Here is a 24318-nt window from a genome sequence, read left to right as displayed (position 1 = left end):
TGTTTTAATAAAAATGATATTTGTTAATTTGTATTAAGAAAACTACAATAATTTTGTATTATTTTCATTATTTTCCAGTTAACTCCTTATTGCATTGAGGAAACTTCACATTAAAAATCATCTATTATTTTGTGAGGATAATTAAACTAGATAAAAGTCGGTGTATACTGATCGTAGTGTAGGTTTTCTAACACTTAAATTTGAAATAACATTTTTTAATTAAACTCAAAATTATAAACTATAAAATTAAAATATACTTTTTTATTCATGTAAAGTTAACGAGATTTGATTTTAGTCCCAATGTATTTGTTTTAACACTTCTAAACTTTTTTTTTATAAATTTTTAAAATAAATATTATTTATCGACTTTAAAATGAACATTAGAAACAAAAATAATAACATTGAGTAAAAAATAACATTTTTCAAAATTTGAAAGAAAAATAAAACTTCATAAAATTAAAATCAAAATTCGCTCATTTTACATAAATTTAAAATATATGAAAGGAATTAATTTTTTACTTCAAGAAATAAATGTTTGACAATATATAATGGTAAAGTTTAAATTTGGTGGAGTTTGGAGATAATGAGCGTCATAAAGTCTCATGAAGTCTGATACCCTTGATGAGATTCATATGTTTATAAATCAATTTTCGACTTTTTTACTTTAAACATATAAAACTTTGATTGTATTTCAACTTCTAAGTTAAGATAAATTTTTTTTTGAATAAATTAGTAAAGATAAAAAAATAGTTAAAAGATTATAACCATAAATTAGTTTAATCAAACAAATTTATTTTAATTAAATTAATTAATTAATAAATAAAAACTTATAAACTTTTCAAATATCATTTCAAACGCACATTGTAAATGGTGGAAAGAAACATGTTGAAAATGGGAAGAATAGTTTCATTTAGCCCCTCTTTGTTTCAAGGGATTTACTATTCACGACGAACGAAAGGTGAAGAAAGTTGACGTTTGTTTCCGCTGATTTGCACCGAAAGAAAAACGAAGAAAAGCGGGAGAATCCACGTGGCTGTTTCTCGCGAAGTTGTGAAGAAAAAGAGATGAAAGCCACGTAAAAAATGAGAAAACTCGATAATACCCCTGCCCAAAAGCTGAAAAGAGATGAAAAACTGAACCCCAGTGAGCATAATCGATTATGCATGACACATAATCGATTATGGGCTGAGGCATAATCGATTATGCCAGCCCATAATTGATTATGCCATACATAATCGATTATGGTGGCATATTTTTGCTTCCAGGCGTGCCTGGAACGGGCTGTTCCAGAATTAGAACGGCCCGTTCCAAACTACTAAAACAAGGATAATTTAGTAGCCTAGAACGGGCCATTCCAAAACTGGAACGGGCAGTTCCAAAACTGGAACGGGCCATTCCAAACTAGTAAATTGGCTTAAAAATCCTAGTTGAGAACGGGCCGTTCCAAATTGGCTGTTATGAGTAAAAATGCAACCCCAAATTTGTAATGTTAAAAATTTCTTAATTTTTTAATTGGTAAAAATTAACTTGTACAATTAATAAATGTATCTTCATTTCATTTTAATTTATGTCAATGATTTATCAATTTTTTTTAATTTATTAATTAACTTTCAAAAAATTTATTGTACATTTTTTTTATATTAAGAAAATTCTATTATTCAAATATTGACATCAAAAAGTGGAAATATAAAAGAAATAAAGTAATACATGTTTATAAAATTAAAATAATAACACTTTCATAAACATTAATAAAATAATGTTAGAAAATATAATTATCATAATATATTTTGTTATTATTATTTATTATTATAAATATTATTATTATTATCATTATTATTAATATTATTATTATTTATTATAATTAGTATCATTATTATTTATTATGATTCTTATTATTTTTCTAATATTTATTATTATTATTATTATTATCATTATTTATTATTTTTTTAATTAATTATACCTATTAATATAATTTAATTGTAATTATTATTATTTACAATAAATAATATTCTACTCATTTTTAATCCAAGGGTAAAAGTGTAAATTACATATTCATCTATTAAATTTTTAATTTTTATCTATCACATCAATCAATTTCTACACAAATTCTTACAAACTTTTCACTCACTTTTCACTATCTTTCCCTTAATCCAAACAACCTCACTTTCCACTCTCTTTCTCTTCAAATCTTTCCTTTTCCACTCTCCCAAATCCATCCTTCAATCCAAACACAACCTTAGCCCCTGTTTGTTTCAGGGAATTTACTGTTCACGACGAACGAAAGATGAAGAAAGTTGACGTTTGTTTCTGCTAATTTGCACCGAAAGAAAAGCGAAGAAAAGCGGGAGAACCCGCGTGGTCGGTCCTCGTGAAGTTGTGAATAAAAGAGATGAAAGTCACGTAAGAAATGAGAAAACTCGATAATACCCCTGCCCAAAAGCCGAAAAGAGGTGAAAAACTGAACCTCCAGCGAGCATAATCGATTATGCATGGCACATAATCAATTATGGTGGCATATTTTTGCTTCCAAGCGTGCCTAGAATGGGCCATTCCAAAATTGGAATGGCCCGTTCCAAAATTGGAATGGCCCGTTCCAAAATTGGAATGGCCCGTTCCAAACTACTAACACAAGGGTAATTTAGTAGCCTAGAACAGGCTGTTCTCAAATTGGAACAGGCCGTTCCAAACTAGTAAATTGGCTTAAAAACCCTAGTTGAGAACGGGTCATTCCAAATTGGCTGTTATGGGTAAAAATGCAACTCCAAATTTGTAATTTTAAATTTTTTTTTAATTGGTAAAAATTAACTTGTACAGTTAACAAATGTATCTTCATTTCATTTTAATTTATGCAATGATTTATCAATTTTTTTAATTTATTAATTAACTTTCAAAAAATTTATTGTACATTTTTTTATATTAAGAAAATTCTATTATTTAAATATTGACTTCAAAAAGTGGAAATATAAAAAAAATAAAGTAATACATGTTTATAAATTTAAAATAATAACACTTTCATAAACATTAATAAAATAATGTTAAAAAATATAATTATCATAATATATTTTGTTATTATTATTTATTATTATAAATATTATTATTATTATCATTATTATTAATATTATTATTATTTATTATATTTAATATCATTATTATTTATTATGATTCTTATTATTTTTTTAATATTTATTATTATTATTTATTATTTTTTTAATAAATTATACCTATTAATATAATTTTATTGTAATTATTATTATTTACAATAAATAATATTCTACTCATTTTTAATCCAAAAGTAAAATTGTAAATTACATATTCATCTATTAAATTTTTTATTTTTATTTATCACATTAATTAATTTCTACACAAATTTTCACAAACTTTCCACTCACTTTTTACTATCTTTCTCTTAATTCAAACAACCTCACTTTTCATTATCTATCTCTTCAAATCCTTACTTTTCTACTCGTTCAAATCCATGCTTCAATTCAAACACATTTAAGTGGTAAATGTCCTATAGTCCCATGGAAGGAAATTGTCGGTTGTTTTGTTCCTTATGATTGGTAATACTGCAGAGTGCAGAGTGCAAATCAGAGATTTACATGTTTTTCCCCTCATATGACTTCAGTCAGGGCCTCAGGCACATGGATCATGATTTTGTCAGACATGACCTCACTCTCATAATTTGCAACTACCTGCGCTAAGTGGGCCATATATTCACCTTTTTCAAAAATCACACATTATATAAGTCCCTTCCTCATTCCTCTACATGCATATCAAGTTTATATCTGCATATATATATATATATATATATATATATATATATATATATATATATAGTGCAGAGTATTAGTCCCAGCTTTGTTATTAATTAATTGTGATCTCTAGTGTGACCATGGCCAGTTGTATGGTTTTTGCATGTTACAATATTGTTATAGGAATAGTGGTGGCGCTAGGGAGTTTAACAGGTGCCGAGGCAAAACGTGCGTTCTTTGTGTTTGGGGATTCGCTTGTGGATAATGGCAACAACAACTTTCTGGCCACTTCAGCTCGAGCAGATTCTCCTCCTTATGGCATTGATTACCCATCTGGCAGACCCACTGGCCGTTTCTCTAATGGCTACAACATTCCTGACTTCATCAGTTCTGTTAATTAACTAACATTCATTCATATTTATGTCACATGCATCATCTCATTGATTATCATATTTATGTCCTATATATTGTGTAGGTCAACAACTTGGCGCCGAATCCACATTGCCTTATCTAAGTCCTGAGCTCAACGGGGAAAGATTGCTTGTTGGTGCCAACTTTGCTTCTGCTGGTATTGGAATTCTCAATGACACTGGAATCCAATTCGTAAGTGACATTAATCAATCTAACTAACTGACATTTATATAATACGTCACACATGTTCATTAATAATATATATATTAATATCGTCACTATGCACTTTTTTAGTTTTATTATATGTAGAGTCGAGTGTATAATATATTTTGTTGCAATCACAGGTAAACATAATCAGAATATACAGACAATTGGAATACTTCGAAGAATACCAGCAGAGAGTGAGTGCTCTGATAGGAGCTGAGGCGACTGAGCGCTTAGTAAATGGAGCATTAGTCCTAATCACTCTTGGAGGCAATGATTTTGTGAATAATTATTACTTGGTGCCTTTCTCTGCAAGATCCCGCCAATACAACTTACCAGATTATGTCAAGTATCTTATCTCTGAGTATAAGAAGATTCTGAGGGTAACTAATTCCATCAATTGTCTTTACTAGGTTAATTATAATAAAAATAAAAAAGTGTGATGACATGGGGTGTAAAATAATGTGATTATATATTTCAGAGGCTATACGATATTGGAGCACGTAGGGTTCTGGTGACGGGAACAGGCCCATTGGGTTGTGTTCCGGCGGAATTGGCCCAGAGAGGCAGAAATGGTGAATGTTCAGCTGAGTTGCAGCGTGCTGCGTCATTGTTCAACCCTCAACTTGTTCAGCTAATCAGCCAACTCAATAGCGAAATTGATTCCAATGTCTTCATTGGAGTCAACACGCAACTCATGCACACTGACTTCGTCACTAACCCTCAAGCATATGGTAAATTAAGTTACTTGCCAATTATTATGCTGCTACAATTATTAATATATTATACAGACATGACATGACCGTTGACCACGTACTTTTCATTAATTATTCAGCAGCAGAATAGGTATGCATGCCGTCCAAAGAAAATGTGGAGGGACAAAATTTTAAAATTCCTAAAAATGTGTTTTATTATTTATTCATTAATATTTTTTTTGTTATATAAGTTCTTGTATTTTAAATTCCTAAAAATGTATTTTCATAAGAGCCATGAATTATTTCATCCCTCACTTTTTAATATCCCAAGTTTTATAAAGATCTAAAACACATTTTTTCTTTTTAAAATTTAAACTAAAAAGAAAATAAAAAAAAGTATTTTTACATTATTATTATTCGGATTTTCTTAATTGTCTCTCTTTTTCTACAAGAGTCACGCATCTCACGTACAGTACACAAAAGGGGCTATTTAATAGGGATAAAGTTAATTAATTTAGGTAGAAGACACTTAATAGAGGCATGGCCCATGCATCAATCATATGGTGGGGAAGAAGATATCCTTTTTCTTTATTTTTCTTTGTTAGGATTTCAATAAATGTATAGAATTAATAGGGTCTCAGCTTTCAAACGATAGACCTGATTTTTTTTTTTTGTTGGAGGTGTGGGTACTTGTTTTCGCGACTAAATAAGATAGATAGCTAGGAAACTGATATTTCAAAAAAGATCAGCAATGTGGTATATAAGGATTCCTTAAAAGGTGGTATTGTGTCTACATGTGGCATTAAAGATTTTATGCTCTATAGTATATACTATATAGTAAAGGTGGTGGTTGAACATGCAGGATTTATTACAGCAAAAGTAGCATGCTGCGGTCAAGGACCCTATAACGGTCTTGGACTGTGCACCGTGGCATCCAACTTGTGCCCTAACCGTGACATCTATGCGTTTTGGGATGCTTTTCATCCTTCAGAAAGGGCTAACAGCTTCATCGCTCGAAAGATATTTTCAGGTACCACAGAGTATATGTATCCGATGAATCTCAGCACCATTTTGGCTTTGGATTCCAAGAACTAGATAGATAATCAAGAATTAAATATCATTTTAGTATCGCGTCGTCTCTTAATTTTGTTTCTAGCAAAAAGTCTACATGGTTAATTTGTGATATATATATATGTGTTGAAATTTGGTGTGTCATGTAAAGCAATCTCCAAGTGATATAGTGTGTCACTGAGTAGTATTTTGAAATGTGGTGATGGATGGATGATGGTCTTCCTTCTCATATTTCTCTTGGGCAGTACAAAAGAAATACTGCATATATAATAATTGAGTGTTTTTTATTTTAATTTTTTATCTCCAATCATTTCTTTTTTCATTCCTTTTAGTTATCGTACCCTCTTGTGTGAATGGTGATTATTACATTCCATGTGTTTGGTTCGGAGTTCAAGGCCCACGACGTGCCTCAAAAACGTTATCAAAATTTAAGTTTTATGGACTAGCTTTCGCCTTAAATGTCTGAAGGGGACGTAATTGCTGGGAACAAAAACTTTTTCTTTACTAACAACAAGGTGGAGAGAACATAATATAAAATTAAACATTAAAAAAAAAAAAAAAGAGGTGGGGCGAGGGGCGGAGGCGGATATAGAAATATCATAAAAATTAATTTATTGTGATTCGAGTTTTATGTCAATGTCCATGGCAGTGTTAGGATGATTCGTAGTTGTGATTCGACTTTAATTTCAATGTCCAAGGCAGTGTTAGAACGATTAGTAGTCTGTTGTCGGCTGAACAGAAATTTGCTCGGATATACACAATTAATATCTATTCAAATATATGTTAAATGGATACTTGAAAATTTTATTAATTTCAGCAGATATCTATATATCATAGACATCTATATATTCTATTGAGTTTTTTTTATTTATAAATAAATTAATATATATAGAGAGAGGAAGGCAAAATCCACTTACTTAAAAATAAATTTATCTAAACTTAATTTACTTTACCAAATAATTTATATTCTGCATAAAAATTTAACAATTCAATCATTACATAATTATTAATGAATAAATAAAGTTTGTAAATTTTCATTAAAAATATGAAAATTATTTGATATTTATTTTATTAATTTAAATTGACAAATAATTATAATAACTTAATTTGAATTATTGAAATGGTATATTAAATGGTTTTCAATTTTTTTTAAATTATAGTCTTAAATTATGCATTAAATTTTTTTGATTCAATAATTAAATCGTTAAAATTTAATGTATAACATAATTTATTAATTGAAGTAAGTTTAGGTAGACTTATTTTTTAAAATAAGTGGATCTCTCCTCATGTGTGTGTGTGTATATATATATATATATAGAGAGAGAGAGAGAGGATTCAAATGTCATCAATGTAATTTTTATCAACTATTATACCGCTCAATGACTTTCAATTAAATGTAATTTTTGTATTTAATCATTGAATTGTAATTTCATATCACCTAGTATATAAAATATGCAAAATTTAAAAAATATTGAATACTATTTGGTACCTTATTTTTTTTTATTCAGGTTGACGAATAATTATCAAAATATTTTATATGTTGATTTGAATTAATGAAATAAAATATCACATACTTTTCAAAAAATTTATTATTAAAAAAATGATTTATTTATTTATTAAGAACTCAATAGTAGTGGACTTACTTTTTGAGTACTTTCAATTAAAATGTTTGGTAGCTATTTATTTTTCTTTTTGAGAAATATAATTTCTTGATAAATATTTCTATTTCAATTTCTCAGAAAAATATTTTTATGGGAGTAGAAATTGAACTTTCATGTTAAGAGAAAATTTTTATGTATATAAAAAATATCACAATATCCATTTTAAAAAAATATCTTTCTTTCTCTCCTCCCATTTCTCTTGTTGCCTTTCTTTTCAACTCTGTCTCCTTCTATTTTTCTTTCTTATCTCTTTCTCACTCTCCGTTGCTTCCTCCCCCCGCCCCCCCCCCCCCCTCTCTCTCTATATCAATCTCCTTCTCATATCTTTATTTTTTTTTTTTTGTATCTCATTATTTATTAATACTGTTAATTTTAGTATTATTAAAGTTTATTTTGTTTATATGTTTTAATGATGTTTGTTAATATTTTATTTATGTATTTTTATTTTTTATTTGAATAAAATAAAATAATATATTTTTTATTCTTCTTACTTATAATGTAGTATTTTTCTTTCTTTTCTATTTTTGTTGATATGTGAAAAATTGTACTTGATCTTTTTAGTATCAAATTTTGTGGGTAGAAAAAAAATGTGTCAAAGCCTGTGGATGCATCAATCTAATAGTATAACTGGAAAAATATGATTTTTCCCACTATTCCTTTTCCAGAAGAACAAAATAAACTCCATTCACTTGAGTACCAAAAATATCGATGAGCACTAAGATAGTTGAGCCCGGACATTGACCTTCATATGGATACAGCCCATATTTGGTCTTTGAGATCCCTTCCGATATAAGGCCCAAACGGATGTTCCAACTTTCCTCCATCTTGAGCTGCCCACATGCTCAATTGAACTTAAAGCCCACATACCTTTTGAATACAGTGTGGGTACAACGATCACAGTACACACTCGATTACAAGTTGATAACAAAAAACACCATGTTGAATGTAGTGTTGGAAATACCATGGTAATATTATTCGAAAAATTATTAAGTGTTTTGGGTATTATATTATATTATAATTATAATTATAATTATATTTTAGAAATTTACATAATAAAGATAAATACTAAAGATTTGTATACATTATTAACGTCAAAATTTATTTTTAATTAGAAAATACCACTTATAGTTTATAAAAATAAAATAAATGACAGCATATTTGTTTTTTATGAAAAGGACGAGATAAAATAATTTTTAAATTATCTAAAAAATTTACTTAAGTTTTATTTAAATTACTATTATTGTTTTAATTTTTATTATAATATTTTAGAATCATATATTTATTAGTCTCTTTAAAAGTTTATATTATTTAACTCATAAAAAAGAATAACTTTTGCATATTCAATGAGTTTTCTTTATAAAAAAAAGACTTTAACTAATTTATAAAGCATTTTTTTTTGTTAAACATTGTGAGACCCGTAGCTTATTGCTTTTCCCTCGCTTCTCTCACTTTCATTATTCACTCATATTCTCTTCTCCCCAATTTCCCTACTCATTGTTGCCTGATTCTTCCTTCTTTGGTGAGCTAGGTGTTGAGTAGCTAATGATCTTGCTGACATTTCTCCTCCTCCGTTCTTCATTTCCTCAAGCTTGTTCTTCTACGTTTAAGCTTCTCTTTTTCTTCCCGTTGTCTCGGAGCTCGGTTTTTCTTCACACCGAGGTAAGGGAAGCTAGTTACTTTGCTGTTTTTGGTTGAGAATGAGTCTATTAGAAACTCATTTGCTGTTTGTTGGTGGTTGATCTTTGGCTGAGATTTAAGAAAAACTAGTTTTTAGGGTTTTTCGGGGTTGGGTGAAATTTTGGGGTTTTCCCTTGATTTTGGATGCATGTTGAAAATGAGTTATTTTTCTTGATGTTTGATGGAAGTGTAAACTTTTGGATGGTTTGCATGTTGGTTTCCTAGTATTTTTCGCAGGTTTTGATGAAATTTTCGAAGTAGGTAAGGGTTCCTGTTTGAATTTGCACCGGGCGCAGTTCTTTGCACAGGGCGTGATTTGAAATGAGAAATCTCTGGGTGAATCGCGCCGGGCGCGGGGAGAACCACGCCGGGCGCAATAGACCTCTGTAGGTCTCCGATTGAGAATTGAGCCGAGCGCGTTTTTAATGCGCTGGGCTTGCATTTGATTTTCAGAATTGGACTTTATAGTCTTCGTGAAAGTTATAGCCTTGGATGTTAGCTTTCCAACAGCGCTGGAATCACCCAAAAAGGAGTTTTAGAACTCCATATATGGCTATTATAGTGAAGAGGGGTCAAGCTGCTAGCATTACTTATAGCTGTTGCGGTTTTTAGAATTTTTAACAAGGTAGATGAAGGAATTAGGACTTGGTGTCTTCATGAGATTTGTAGGAAATCTTCTTATATTTCATATGAGATAAGGATGAGTATGGTAGGAGTAGTATAACTCCTGATGCGCTGTTTTCTGTGAAGGCTGCCATTTTACTTTTAGTGATTTGGTTAAGTTGAAAGTTGTTTTAGGTGCTTAGGTGTATTGGTGTTGTTTGGGTGAGTAATTTGACAAGATAGATGAGTTGTAAACAAGATGGTTGGGTCGTATTATGTGTTGAACATGTTGTACGTTGTGAAGTTGTTGATCATGCTGTTTTAAGTTGTTAATGATGAATGTTATTGAGCTGAATGATGATATTGATGTGCTGCGCTGAGCGCGGCCCTTGTCGCGCTGGGCGTGAGACTCCTTGGGAGTCTCTGCCTCGAGGGCGCTGGGCGCGAGACCAAGGGAGGTCTCTGCCTTGCCTGCGCTGGGCACGGGTTGGGGCACGCCGGGCATGTGAGACTCCTTGGAGTCTCTGCCTAGCCTGCGCTGGGCGCAATTGGGTATTGCGCCAGGCGCGAGAGAGCTTTGGACTCTCTGGCTAAGTCTCGCCGGGCGTAGGCACGCTTGCGCCGGGCGCGTTGGCCCTGGAGCCCTCTGGTTGTGCCACGCCGGGCGCGACCATGAGTGCGCCGGGCGCGTATGAGGATGTGAAGTTATATGCTGAACTTGCTGATAATATGGTTTTATGCTGATTAATGCTGCCAATGTCGTGTGATGAAAAGTTGTGTTGTGTTGTGTTGTGTGATGCTAATGCTAAACCTTATTGTTTGAGTTGAGCTGAATGATATGTTGATAGTTGTTGAATTATGTTGTAATTGCTGAGCTGAGATGTAATTGATAAATATGTTGTGCTGACTAGGGTAAATGCTAAAAAAATGATGTTAAGCTGTAATAGATGTATATCGCTATGCTGAGCTGGGCTGTTATTGATGATTTTAAATGCTGATTTATAATATGGTTGTGCTCTAGAATGATGAGCTGAGTTGTGAGTAGTAAGCTGTGTTGAATACTACTTAGCTGTGTTGTATGCTGATTTTGTTGTGTTGTGCTGTGAGCTGTTTTGCTGTGCTGTTTATTGCTGAGCTGTATGCTGTGTTTAGCCACTATTGTGGTGCTGTTATAGCCGCTATGTCTGTGTTGTTAGCCACTATTGTGGTGCTGTTATAGCCGCTATGTCGGTGCTGTTAGCCACTATTGTGGTGCTGTTATAGCCGCTGAGCGGTGTTGATATTGCTGAATTTGCTGTGGTGTAGTATAAGCTGTACGGGTGTGCTGATAGTTGTAGATGCTTTTATTTACATATTTATGTATGTATGTCACTAGCTTACCCTTTGTTGTTTCCATGTGGTTTAGACTGCGATAATCATACTATGTATGGGAGCAGAGCAGGGATAGGTTGGTGGCTAGTGGTGAGTCTGCAGCTGGCAGGCGGAGCTGATCCTTGTTGATGTTTTGTTGTTTCAGCTACTTGGTGTAGTAGCTTTGGATGTATTTTTGTACATTTTGAATCTAGTCAGACTTGGACATGTATATATATATATATATATATATATATATGTATATATATATATATTCTAGACACTATATGTATACACTTGTTCCTTTCTGTCCGATTTCAGATGTACGGTGTAGTGTGTAGTGACCAGCCGGGTCGTTACAAACATAGCCTAAGTATTTTTTTTTTCTAAAAGAAATACATGGACCCTATACCTGAAATTGTATCTCTAACTCTTTTATTAATTTCCCCTTCTTTGTTCCTCACTTTACTACATATCGAATATTCACCAACTAATGACATAGTTAAAATAATATATATATAAACGAAAGATAATTTTTATCTTATAAATCATATTTTTAAGATTGAATTAAATTGAAATCTATATTTTAAAATAACATTAAAACTATCCTATATTTATTTAAAATGATCACTTATTAATTATAAATATATATCAAGTATAGTAATATTGAACATTAAAAATGTATATCCATTTAAAAGGACTAACCAGAACTGGCCCAATCATTATAAGATAGTTAAAGCCTTAACTTTAGCCTCCAAAAATATTTTTTATTTATTTACAGAATTTAATGAATCAATTGTATTAGTACTAATTTTGTTTTGTTAGTCACTGTCTAATAAGTCTAGCATCGTAAGAAATAAGGTTCGTTTTTAGTATTGTAATTTTTTGTTGAGAATTTTATTTTTATTTTTATGGGTTACTTTTGATTTTCTTGTCATTCTTTCATCTTAAAAAAAAATCCAACTTTATAATTGGCTTTAGGCCTTAAAATCTGTTGAGCCGACCCTAAGACTAACTACCATTTATAAATATATCAAGCTCAATAAAATTGAGGGTTAAAGGTGCATTAATTTTTTTTCAAAATTTATATTTTTGTTATTTCATTATTTGTGAGTATTTTTCATCAAATATAATTACTAAAAACATAATAATTTACCGTTTATCCGTACCCCAATAAGAATGTAACAGGAAAACAGTTAATATGCTGGAAAACAGTTTTGAACAGTTACAAATAAATTCACTTTTTTGAGAGTACGTTTTCATTTAAATGTGCTAGAAATAAAGGTTTGGATGATAGTTTTGAACAATGCACTCGTGACTTTGTATTAACTAATATAAGTGATATACACACAACCATTTATAGTTTCGTTTACTTTTATTGATTAATCATATAATTCAAAGGGATGGACAGTAGCCGTTTTTTATATTTAATTTTTAGTTTTATGGGGGCATGTTATTGACTTTCTTTCACACTTTTCTTTTTTACTCAACCTTTATATATTAAATATAAATAATTCTCTTGTATAAGAGTATTTTTAGAGATTTAATTTTTTTGGTAAAATTTTTAGGAATTCTCTTAATTTCTTATTTAATTCAATTTTTATTTATTATAATTATTTATAAATTAAATTTTAATATTTTTTAAAATGAATTAATGATAAATAAAAATAATCTTATATGTTACAATATAATTTATTTATCATAAATCTAAAATATAATATATATATAATATTTTTTATATAAATTTTAAATATATATTTATATATTAAAATATAGTATTTTTTTTATATATAATTTATTATAAGTTTTAGTTAAATATAATAAATATTTAATTTATGCATTATTCAAAATAAGATACTAGTTTTATTCTGTACTGTGATATGATACTAAAAAGCATGCAAATATTTTTAGATCATATCAATATCAATAATTGTGCTATTATTTATTTATTTTTATATAACCCTTAGGGTTAACACTACATAGACTCTTTAAAATTAGTTAGAAAATTTCGTACACTATAATATTTCTCTCTCTTTTTCACAAGGATGAAATTGAAAGTAATAATTAATACTATCTTAAAATTTTAAAACAGTAAACAAATTGAAATAAAATATTTATTAAAAGTGATAAATAAAAATAATATTAACTTGTCTAAGAATTTAGTTAAAATATAATAATTATTTTTTATATTTTGATATTCAATTATGATTATGATAGGTAGGAAGAAACGTAGTACATGACAGTAAAAAATGGTATTGGAAGTGAGAAATAATTATTAACAGAGAATTAGTAAAGTGGGAAAAAGGTGAAAGGCGTTTGGAAGAACCAAGTTCAACTCGTGAGTAGCGAGAATTATTCATGACCTATAATATTAGTTGTATTAAAAGCATGCATCAACAACAGGAAACATACATGTTTTCACTTTTCCCCTTTTTTCGTCTCTTTCTCATTCTACAGAGGGGCTTGGGCGGCGGAAATTACTTCCATTCACGTACGTACTAGCTCGTCACTTTTCACGTGCCTCATGCACCTTTATAACAAGAATCATTCAATTATTCATTTTTAATTAAACACCACCTAAAAGTTGACGTACACAAAACTTAATTCGCTACTCAACTCTGCCCAAAATTCTTCTTTTATCTTTCTATATTCACTTTCTAGTTTGAAAAAATAAAAAAAAAACACACATAGTTAACCGGCTATAAAAAGCCTTGAACTCGATCACACTGTATCAACATCAACATCAACATCAAAGGTTGTTTTCAACTCAATGGCACTTCCCTCAGGTTTTGTTACCATGGTGACACTTTTTGGTGTGGTTTTGATAGCTGGGGTCATTGTCCCAAGGGTTGAGGCCAAAAGGGCTTTCTTTGTATTTGGAGATTCACTTGTTGACAGTGGTAACAACAATTACTTAGCCACCACTGCACGAGCTGATTCTCCTCCTTATGGCATTGACTATCCAACTCGTAAACCAACCGGTCGTTTTTCTAATGGCCTCAACATTCCTGATCTTATTAGTTAAGTATTGTTTCATAACTGTATATCTTTCTCTTTTGTTTATTGACAATCATTATGTCTTAATTTATGTCAAAGTTTACGGTGTTAAATAATAGAATATATGTATTTTAAATTGGACCAGTAGAATAAAAAACAAAATAATTAATGCAGTAAAAAATAATTACTAAGAGAAAGATGTGTTGTAGTAAGATCATGGCCTCAAAGCAAACTGTTTCATCAACCATGCACGTAACCAAAACTACACATGCATTTTCGCTTTTCATGTCCTATGGTAATTGTTAGCTAATGTGTTTAGTTTAATTTATTTTAGAGAATTAAAGTCTTCTTTTTAGATATTAATAAAACATTTTTTTTATATATATAAATTAGTCTGTTTCTCTTGAAGTAAGTGTCACTAAGCATGCGCTTACATGGTAATTAATCCAACTTTTTGTAGACATGTAATCGTAAATGTGTTAGTTAATTAACCTGCATGTTTTTGTTGATTATCAGGTGAAAGAATAGGTGCTGAGTCCGTGTTGCCATATTTGAGTCCACTGCTAAAAGGTGACAATCTTCTTGATGGAGCCAATTTTGCTTCCGCTGGAATAGGCATTCTTAACGACACTGGAGCTCAGTTTGTAAGTCTGCTACTATTTTTGTTATTATTATTTTTGTTTCCTCATTGGTTACTTCCTAAATAATTCTGTTTGAAACTCTGTCAATCGTTAATTACCAACACTCAGCTAGGGATTCATTTCTCATTGTACGAAGTGAGAGCAATAACTTTTAACGAAAAGTAAAAGTATTGCATTATTTATACAATATTTTTTCTACAACACGTACATGGGTTGTATAAACTTATTGTAAACAAATAATCTGCCAAAATTAAATTGGTGGGCAATGACTTAATTAATTTTGCAGCTAAATATAATCAGAATGTATAGACAATTGGACTACTTTGAAGAGTACCAGCAACGAGTAGCAGATCAAATTGGACTAGCACGGACTAGGAAACTTGTAAATCAAGCATTGGTCCTCATCACTGTTGGTGGCAACGATTTCGTAAACAATTACTACTTGGTGCCTTATTCTGCAAGGTCTCGCCAGTTTTCGCTACAAGAGTATGTCAAATATCTCATTGTGGAGTACCGTAAACTCTTGCAGGTAATCAAAAAACACACATTAATTAACTTTTTGTAACCAATTAAATAATAATATATTAATATGCTAATTAATAGCAGCTTATGTTGTATATCTAGCCAAATGAAATTAATGTTTTTGTGTGTAACAAATTAATTATTGCAGAGACTGTATGATCTAGGAGCTCGAAGAGTAATTGTGACAGGCACTGGACCAATGGGTTGTGTTCCAGCAGAATTGGCCATGCGTGGAACAAATGGAGGATGTTCTGCTGAACTTCAACGAGCTGCATCACTTTACAACCCTCAACTGCTACACATGATACAAGGACTCAACAAGAAAGTTGGCAAAGACGTTTTTATCGCTGCAAATACAGGACTGATGCACAATGATTTCATTAGTAACCCAGAAGCATACGGTACTACCTATGCATATCGTTCTATGTCAACTTTTTTCTATGAATAGCATTCACATTAAAGCTTAATTAACTGTCAACTTGTTGGGCAGGATTTACTACATCAAGAATTGCTTGTTGTGGGCAAGGACCCTACAATGGGATTGGATTATGCACACCACTCTCTAACTTGTGCCCAAACAGAAACTTGCATGCATTTTGGGATCCATTCCATCCATCAGAAAAGGCAAACAGACTCATTGTGGAGCAGATTATGTCCGGTTCTAAACGATACATGAAACCAATGAACCTCAGCACCGTCCTAGCATTGGATGCTAGAAAATAATTAATGATAACACTCATGTCTTCTTTCTGATTGTTATAAACTTGTATCAACTATCAAGTGTTTGTGACTCTCATAGTATTTAGAGTTGTGATTTCTCCAACAAATTATTGATCAATTAAATAACTGACTCATCTTCTGTTTTCCGTCGCCTTTCTTTTATATAAATTAAACGTCACTCTGCATCTTGCTAACAAAATAATTGAGGACATCAGCAAGAAAGTCAAATATAAAATTGGCGTTGGAAAAAAGAAAAAACTACGATGACCCGACGAATGAAGATTGCAGTATACAATTATTTGGAATTTGACTGTTAAGACTTGGCTATTTTTACTTTTTATATCTTAATCCAAGAATCACAATAACTCATCATTTATGTGATTTTGTTTGACATTTGTCCTTCAACATTGTTTCACTGAACATTACGAAAACTGTCACTATGTTTATGTTAAAAAATTTACAATTAAATGATTAATATGATTTCAAATAAAATAATTTAGGAAGGAAAGTTTCTTCCTTGATGGATTCTGAAATTTAAATAAAGTGATTTTAAAGTTTAAACAAACAATTATATAAAGAAAAAAACAGGAAAGTAAAATAAACAAGAATAATCAAGAATAGAAGGATATAAACAGTTTGGACTTTGATTTGCTTTTTAGCACAAATTTCAGTTGTTGGTGTTTCTTAAGATTATAACATGCATATAGTTCTTAAAATTCTCACACGAGTTATATAATTCTCATATAAATATTCGGCTTCTCGGTTCGAAACCAGCAGAGACTAGAGAGAAGAAAGGAGACCTAAAGACATATTGTAGATACCCTCAATCAAAAGGAGATACAACCAGTAAAATCCGGAACCTTTAACCATTCATAACAAACAAGATAACCCAGATTTGCCTCCTGCGCCAGAATAATTGACCGAAGCAACCCCAGTCCTGAGGCTGAGACATTGTATTCCATTCACATATCATCCATGACATGCTCCATTTATAATCATGGCATGCCAAACAAATCCAAACGGGCTGAAGGGTTACAGTCATAATCAAGTGTATTAGCTTTATTATACAACCTTAATAGAGACTTGATTTTAATCATTTCAAGGATGTCCTCTGTCTGCAGTCATATTAATACCTTGAAGATTTCTTGATTCCTTGCCATAAATGTGTTAGAATTTTCCTCTCCTTGATTGATCAAGCATCATAAACATGTTGAAATTAAAATAATTGTTGTGTGTATATCAAGGTATTACTCTTGAAGATCACCGCTGCTGTTGAAGGAAGAGAATGCATTTGACGGGATCCCTCGATCCTCTATAAACAGGCTTGTGAAGTGATGAGGTATCTTATTTATTCCCTAAAATCCTCTTGGAGAGAAGAAGAGTTGTGTTTTATCATATTTGGTGAAAAATTGGAGAGATCATGTTCAAGAAGAGTGAGATATTATTTAAGTTATCCTTATGAGAAAAAAGAGACAAATATCGTAATCCTACTTTTATAGTGGAAATTATTTGTTGGACTATGCTTCATTATTTTTTCTCATTCACTAATACAATTAGATAAATAATGTAAATTAGTTAAATAGTGTAAAACAAGCATAATTAACTAATGCTACATTATTTATCTAACTGTAATTTTCAAATTGAGAAGGTTTTTCTTGTAAAAATTCTGATGTTACCCCTCTACTCTTTGCATGTATGTTTGCTTTTGTACGGTACCTATTTTGTATTCACATGGAAGGGAATTTGATCACGGTTAACTCTCAATAGTGATATCAAAGCTCACTTGCAGAGCTTCTAGTTTATGCAACTCAAGATGGAGGAAGTTGTTGAAAGACAAAGAAACACATATAAGGGGAATTGAATGTGCATGTGTAAATTTTTCGCAAGTCTTTTTATAAGTAAGAATTAAGCAATAAGTTATAATACAGTTTTGTCCACAAAGCGTGAAAACGCAAGAAACAAAGAACATAACTATTTTTATACTGATTCACTCCACTGATCTACGTTCCATTACTTTTATAGCAGAATTCTATTGACAAAGGATAATACAAGTATTATTTACGGTAGTTTCATTTATGGCTGACACAATATTCTCTATGTTGGCCAAAACCGTAAACTCAATATGTATAAGTAAAGAAAAGGCCCTTTTATACAGGCTGGTTCTTGCAATTAATAGCCTTCAAGATGATATTACCATTTTTTTTAGCAATAGTACACATGTTTTGAGGACTGTTGTTTGCCAACAGACGCAACCATCCTTAATGAAGACGGGAGTTGTATCGAAATCATCATATATGAGATATTTTATGGTAGTTCCACCAACAGCCAGAACAGAGATCCTTGTTATTTTGTATATGGGCATGGAACCACGATCAAAAGAGAGACATTTGCTTGACTCTATGAGTTCATTACAACTCATCAAATCTAAGGATATTGGGTTTCATTCCTTTCCATATTCTATATATGACATTCACAACGTTTTAAATAGATTGATAGGTTGATCTGAGACATATATACATTGCAAGAAGGCAATGCTCTTAACTGATGCAACAAGAATTATTTTTGTCCGTTTGTAATTATTTTTTTCTTTTTTCTTATTGAACTATACCAAAACAAATATATGAGAAATTATAACATGGTTTTTAAACTTGTATTATAAATAAAATTTTAGTGACTTTCACTTTTATCACAAACAAAGTTTATTAATTTTTTATCTTGCACACCAATTGTATAGATTAAAGAAATAAATTTTTTATATATATATTTTGAAAGTATTTTCTATTTTTTTAGATAATAAACAATATTTGTGAGTGTGTACATGTTTAGTGTCTTTTTATGCATCAAATATGCAACAGAAAAAGTTATAATCACTTGATTAAATTTTATAATATAATACATATACATAATTTTTAATTTAAACAATGAATAGTTTTATTTTAATATTTTCTATACACTTTTAAATAACATTCTATGAATATTTGCTTTTGAACATGAAACATTTATTAATTCATAGCTAAAAAACATTCGACCTCAATTAAATATTTTAGAATTTGTAAGAATATGATTAAAAAACAAATTTTATAAATATTATATTGTAAAAAATATTTAATTTAAATATTTAAAGAATGGTAAGATATTATTTTTAAAACATTTATCATATATGGATATGATTTTATTTTTTAATTATTAAAATTGAATTTTTTTTTAAAAGTACATTATTGAAAAGATTGAAAAAGACATAACATATATATTTTTATTTAATAAAATTAAAAAAATTAAAAATTAATATTTTTAACTCATTTATTTTAATACAAGGTGTTCCTGTGTTAGGATACACACTTCAATTATCCTAGTTGTAGCGGGTCGGGTCTTGGGTTTCGGTCTTCTCGTTTCTTTCCGGGTAGTCCGAAGTGAGGGGGGTGTGCCTGCAAAGACACTCCAACGCTCAAGTAAGTGCTCGGCGTAATAAATGCGGTAGTTGAAAGTTGGTTACGTACCTTGAAAGGAGGTCTATTTATAGTGTTTCTTATTGGGTCGTGATTAGGGACTGGGCCCTGAAAAATTAGGGGACTAAATCGGCATATTACGTAAATTAATCTTTCCGTAATCACTTTGGTATAAATTCGTGCCTAGGCCGAGCACACCGACACGTTCCGTTCCATTAGTGGTCGGTTAGCTTGGGTGCTCGGTTCAGTCAGTCACAGGCTCGGGTACTCGACGTATTCGGGTACAGGGAATTGTATTATTAAATTCATGAATTGTCTTTAATTAACTATATAGATCTATTATCGTTACGCAACTTATCAATGTGGTTAACTATGTTGAAATAAAATGTAATCTTAAATAAAATTTAAAAAATGACGTTTCACCTTTTTTTTTGTAATGTTTATATTATTATATTTAATTCCTTGAAAAAAATATTATTATATTTAATTTAGAGAGATAAAATAACAGAAAGAGAAAATGGTAAATATAATAGGTAATGTGGTGAAAATAAAGAAAGAGATAAATTTTATAAACTATTTAAGAAAGAAATAAAAATAATAAATGTGATATATAATAGTCTTGGAAATTTATGAAACATTAATGATAAAGTTAAAAATGTAAAGGAAGGCAAATGATAAAGTCAAAATTTACTTGACAAAGCATAATAATATACGACCGAACAAAACAATGCCTTTTATATTTAATATAAATAGATTCTCTCAAAACTGGCAAATGGGAAATCTACACAAGAGTTAAAGTGAAATCTAATTCGATTTTGTTACGAATTAAAACTGGTTGCTATGAATGGATATATATAAAGAAAAGTAGGATTGTGAATCTCAAGCTTTCTATATATACATACGAAGCATTTCTTAACTGTTAATCTATTTATACATGGAATCTTTTTACTATTTAAATAAAGATTTTTACAGTTTTTAAGTGATAGCCAAGCTTTTTTATGAGCATCATCCATAAAAGGATACGGGGAATCCATAAGTTGGATTTGGATTGAATAATACTTACATGATTAGATAATAATTATTACTCATCCAATATACGAAAAAATATAATTATTGCGTATCCATTTGGGTGTTGAAAGTAATAACGTGATTTTTATCGAACAGGAAACAGATTGCTGAAATATTTTCATATCTGAAAAAGAAAAGAAAAATGAAACACAAGTTCGAACTACCATAACGGCTTCTCTTTTCTCTTTCACTTTAGCGTATATTTGTCCCCGATGAAAAATACAGGTGCATGTTGCTGAGTATTTATGCGGCTCAGGGTAGGACCGAATGATGTACCTTTCACTCTTTCATCATCGATTAATTTCTTAACAAGTTCCCAAGTCAAAGTGAGTGTTCGACCATATTTTCTCTAATTTTGTTATTCTCATTATAATGCAAAACATTTTCATAGTGATCCCACGTGTATGCATGCATGTCATTTCCTAAACTTTTGTTGATTACTTAACCCGAATATAGTTAATTTGTTTGTAGACTATTGTGCTATAAATAACTTGGAGTTGGAAACATAGGAGCAGTGACGAAATCAATGATTGTAATGGCTAACAACAAAATTTCAGCGCTGATTGTTGATGATGACTCTATTATTCGCAAAATCCACAAGACGATGCTTGAGCGTTTATTTAACATAGAGGCAGAAACGGTTAAGGATGGAAAGGAAGCAGTGGAACTGTGTCGTTCTGGGGCAAACTTTGACATTATTTTCATGGACAGAGAAATGCCTATCATGGATGGTGCTGAGGTACTAAATTAATTAACTAGTGTAATATGAATATGATTATAGTTGTTAATGATAAAATGTTTAATTTTATAATAGGCGACAAAACAGTTACGTGCTATGGGAGTGAAGAGCACGATTGTGGGAATCACTACCCGTGCTGGTGGCGAAGATAGAGAGGAATTTCTAGCTGCTGGTTCCAACCATTGCTTTGAGAAGCCTCTTGATCGTGCAAAGGTTGAAGTTGTCTTGCGGGAGCATAAAAAATTTACCATTTGATTCACCTTTCTCATTTTTGTAACAGACCATATAGCCAATTTTTTATTTTAAAAAAAAGAATACCATGTAGCCTATACGACCAACGTTTCTGCTGTGATGAACTATCTGCAACTTTATGTTTCTATTTGTTATTATTGGAACCAATAGCCTCGCACGTGGCCTATTTTTTCCAATAAAGAAATATTAATAACATGAATACTTTTCATGTTTTTTATTTTAAATAAATTTTATCTAAACCTCTAATTATACGGATTAGATTTACTCTTACTGGGAAAGAATCTTGATTGCATGTATGCACGATGTCAGTTTCTAATTTTGTTATTGCATTGGTAAAAAAATGTACTCTTTATTCAATAACATTCAAATAAAATTTATTTAATAATAAATATAATTAAAAATACATAAAAAAATATATATATTACGTAATATATATTATTTTAACAGTTAATTTAAGTAGACTAAATGTCGTTTGAATTATTAGAGATAGTAAAGGAGTAACATGAATATGATAGATGCTAAGTTCATTCATAATACCGATATCGTAACCTTTTTTATTAAAAAAAAAAATAAGTGTCATTTTAATATTTGCATGGGAGGATGCAAGTATCCTGAATCAATTTATATTTAAGGCTTTTGTCTAAAGGGAGCATCCTCAAAAAAAAAAAAAAAAAAAAAAAAAAAAAAATATATATATATATATATATATATATATATTACACTTTTTATTATTTTTCTTAGAGTTAATCACCTATACATTACCAGTGTAAACTTTTTTTACACTGACAATCAATCATATATTTTAATAATGTCATGTCAGTTACTTATTTAATGAAATAATAATAAAATAAATAATTTTAAAAGAAATGATTGGTTGTTAGTGTAAAAAACTTTACACTAACATTGTATAGATGATTAACTTTTCTTATATATATTTTGTCACTCAATTTTTAAAGTTATATATTTTGTTACTTCATTATTCAAAAATTATATTTTTATCACTTTATTTATTAACCATTTAATATTATTAATTCATCATTAATGTGATGTGTCAAACACTTATATAACATGTTAATTATCAACAAAAAAGTTATTGATGTAATATATGTGATAAATTTATAATCAACAAAATATGTCATGATAATTGTTAAGTATGAAAAAAATAAAATTTACAAAGTTTTAAGAATTGAGTAACAAAATTTGAAAAACCTAAAAAAAGGTGACAAAAAGGATATAATTAGGAAAAAAGAGTTTTCTTTATTATTATTTTTGTATAAATATGTAAACTAAATTTATAAAAAAGCTTTGTTAAAATTTAATTAATTTCACGATTTAATTTGATAAATCTCATACTCTGTATGGTTATGTCCTTTATAGCTAAAATTCTATAATACAATAGAAATCTATATTAAGAAGAAAAAAGAAATCGAATATTACATGCAATTAATACATAACGTTCTACTTCATATATATAGTAATTTTATATGTACTGTAACGTGACGCTGTAAATTGTTTTGCACGTGATGTTACACTGTAAACGAAAATAATTATCAAAATTCTAAATCTATAAACCAGTTATAATCCGACATATAAAATTTACAACAATAAAAGATAAATGGTTTATTCTTTGATGATATTTTATATATTTAACCGAAGAGTTAAAATAGTCTAATTCTTATTTATAAAATTTTAAGTTCAAATTTTACATTCATCATTATAATTTTTATAGATAAAATAAAAATAGTCTAATATTGTCACCGTAAATGTTCGAATGTATTTTATAATAAATGCTTGACACAGCAAGGGTAAATTTTTATTTTCCTCTTTCTCATAAATGTAACAAAATTTATTTATTTTTAATTAATTTTAGTCATAAAGATTTTTTTTAATAATCCTTATTATCTACATTGCTGTACAAAAATTCCATATTATTATTTAATGATAACGTAACATGCATTTAAACAAGTTTCCTCATATGCATTTTTAGGCCTCATAAGTCATAATGATTGCTTACATGTCACATTATAATTAAATAGTGAAATAGATTGTTTTAAAAAAATGAAATTTATATAAACTAAAACTAATAAAAGTTTTCTTCGAGCACTAAAATTCAAATTTACTATATTTACAAATATTAAAGACATATGAATATTAATATTATTTAAATAATTATATATTTTCCTTTTCTTTTTTCTAAATAATAAAAAAGAAATCTTAATCTTTTGTTTCTAACCTTTTTCTTTACATCCCAATAATAATAAAAAAATTGTTTTCTTTACTTTCATTCCTTAAGAGAATTGTCACACTACTCTGATTCACTTCAAGCTTTTTTTAGTCTTTATTTAAGACAACCACATCTATATTACAGTAGCTCATGAATGAATGCTACTTGATGTTTGTTTACAAATAAATATATTAAAAAAAAACAGCAATTCTTGGACTAATTTATGGGTATATATACATTGAAGTCGATGGGTTTATTTTTTGAGAAGCATTTGAGAAGTTCGTG

The 24318-nt window shown here is 29.7% G+C and overlaps 3 protein-coding genes across 3 annotated transcripts; all 3 read left to right on the top strand.

The window, feature by feature from the left end:
• The first annotated feature begins 3828 nt into the window (after window positions 1-3828).
• Window positions 3829-6426, top strand: LOC109797009 (GDSL esterase/lipase At5g33370). The gene is made up of 5 exons (XM_020356890.3): window positions 3829-4139; window positions 4228-4355; window positions 4508-4750; window positions 4849-5101; window positions 5925-6426. Exons 1-5 carry the CDS (start codon window positions 3893-3895, stop codon window positions 6155-6157), a joined length of 1104 nt encoding a protein of 367 aa, XP_020212479.1. The 5' UTR covers window positions 3829-3892; the 3' UTR covers window positions 6158-6426.
• A 7692-nt stretch (window positions 6427-14118) lies between these two features.
• LOC109797523 (GDSL esterase/lipase At5g33370) lies at window positions 14119-16450 on the top strand. The gene is made up of 5 exons (XM_020357580.3): window positions 14119-14444; window positions 14938-15065; window positions 15349-15591; window positions 15733-15985; window positions 16075-16450. The coding sequence occupies exons 1-5, from the start codon at window positions 14195-14197 to the stop codon at window positions 16305-16307; spliced, it is 1107 nt and encodes a 368-aa protein (XP_020213169.1). The 5' UTR covers window positions 14119-14194; the 3' UTR covers window positions 16308-16450.
• A 3832-nt stretch (window positions 16451-20282) lies between these two features.
• Window positions 20283-22305, top strand: LOC109795841 (two-component response regulator 24). Its single transcript, XM_020355390.3, has 3 exons — window positions 20283-21144; window positions 21290-21557; window positions 21633-22305. The coding sequence occupies exons 2-3, from the start codon at window positions 21345-21347 to the stop codon at window positions 21810-21812; spliced, it is 393 nt and encodes a 130-aa protein (XP_020210979.1). The 5' UTR covers window positions 20283-21144; window positions 21290-21344; the 3' UTR covers window positions 21813-22305.
• Window positions 22306-24318: the final 2013 nt, after the last annotated feature.

Source organism: Cajanus cajan, chromosome 6, assembly GCF_000230855.2.
Source record: "Cajanus cajan strain Asha chromosome 6, NIPB_CcT2T_4, whole genome shotgun sequence".
Taxonomy (NCBI): domain Eukaryota; kingdom Viridiplantae; phylum Streptophyta; class Magnoliopsida; order Fabales; family Fabaceae; genus Cajanus; species Cajanus cajan.
This window is presented reverse-complemented; position numbering and strand designations above follow the sequence as displayed.

Coding starts and splice junctions, on each gene's coding strand:
- LOC109797009 (XM_020356890.3), top strand. CDS start 3,893: ATGGCCAGTTGTATGGTTTTTGCATGTTACAATATTGTTATAGGAATA. Junction 4,356..4,507: donor ATGACACTGGAATCCAATTC/GTAAGTGACATT, acceptor TTGCAATCACAG/GTAAACATAATCAGAATATA. Junction 5,102..5,924: donor CACTAACCCTCAAGCATATG/GTAAATTAAGTT, acceptor TTGAACATGCAG/GATTTATTACAGCAAAAGTA.
- LOC109797523 (XM_020357580.3), top strand. CDS start 14,195: ATGGCACTTCCCTCAGGTTTTGTTACCATGGTGACACTTTTTGGTGTG. Junction 15,066..15,348: donor ACGACACTGGAGCTCAGTTT/GTAAGTCTGCTA, acceptor TTAATTTTGCAG/CTAAATATAATCAGAATGTA. Junction 15,592..15,732: donor AGTACCGTAAACTCTTGCAG/GTAATCAAAAAA, acceptor TAATTATTGCAG/AGACTGTATGATCTAGGAGC.
- LOC109795841 (XM_020355390.3), top strand. CDS start 21,345: ATGATTGTAATGGCTAACAACAAAATTTCAGCGCTGATTGTTGATGAT. Junction 21,558..21,632: donor CTATCATGGATGGTGCTGAG/GTACTAAATTAA, acceptor ATTTTATAATAG/GCGACAAAACAGTTACGTGC.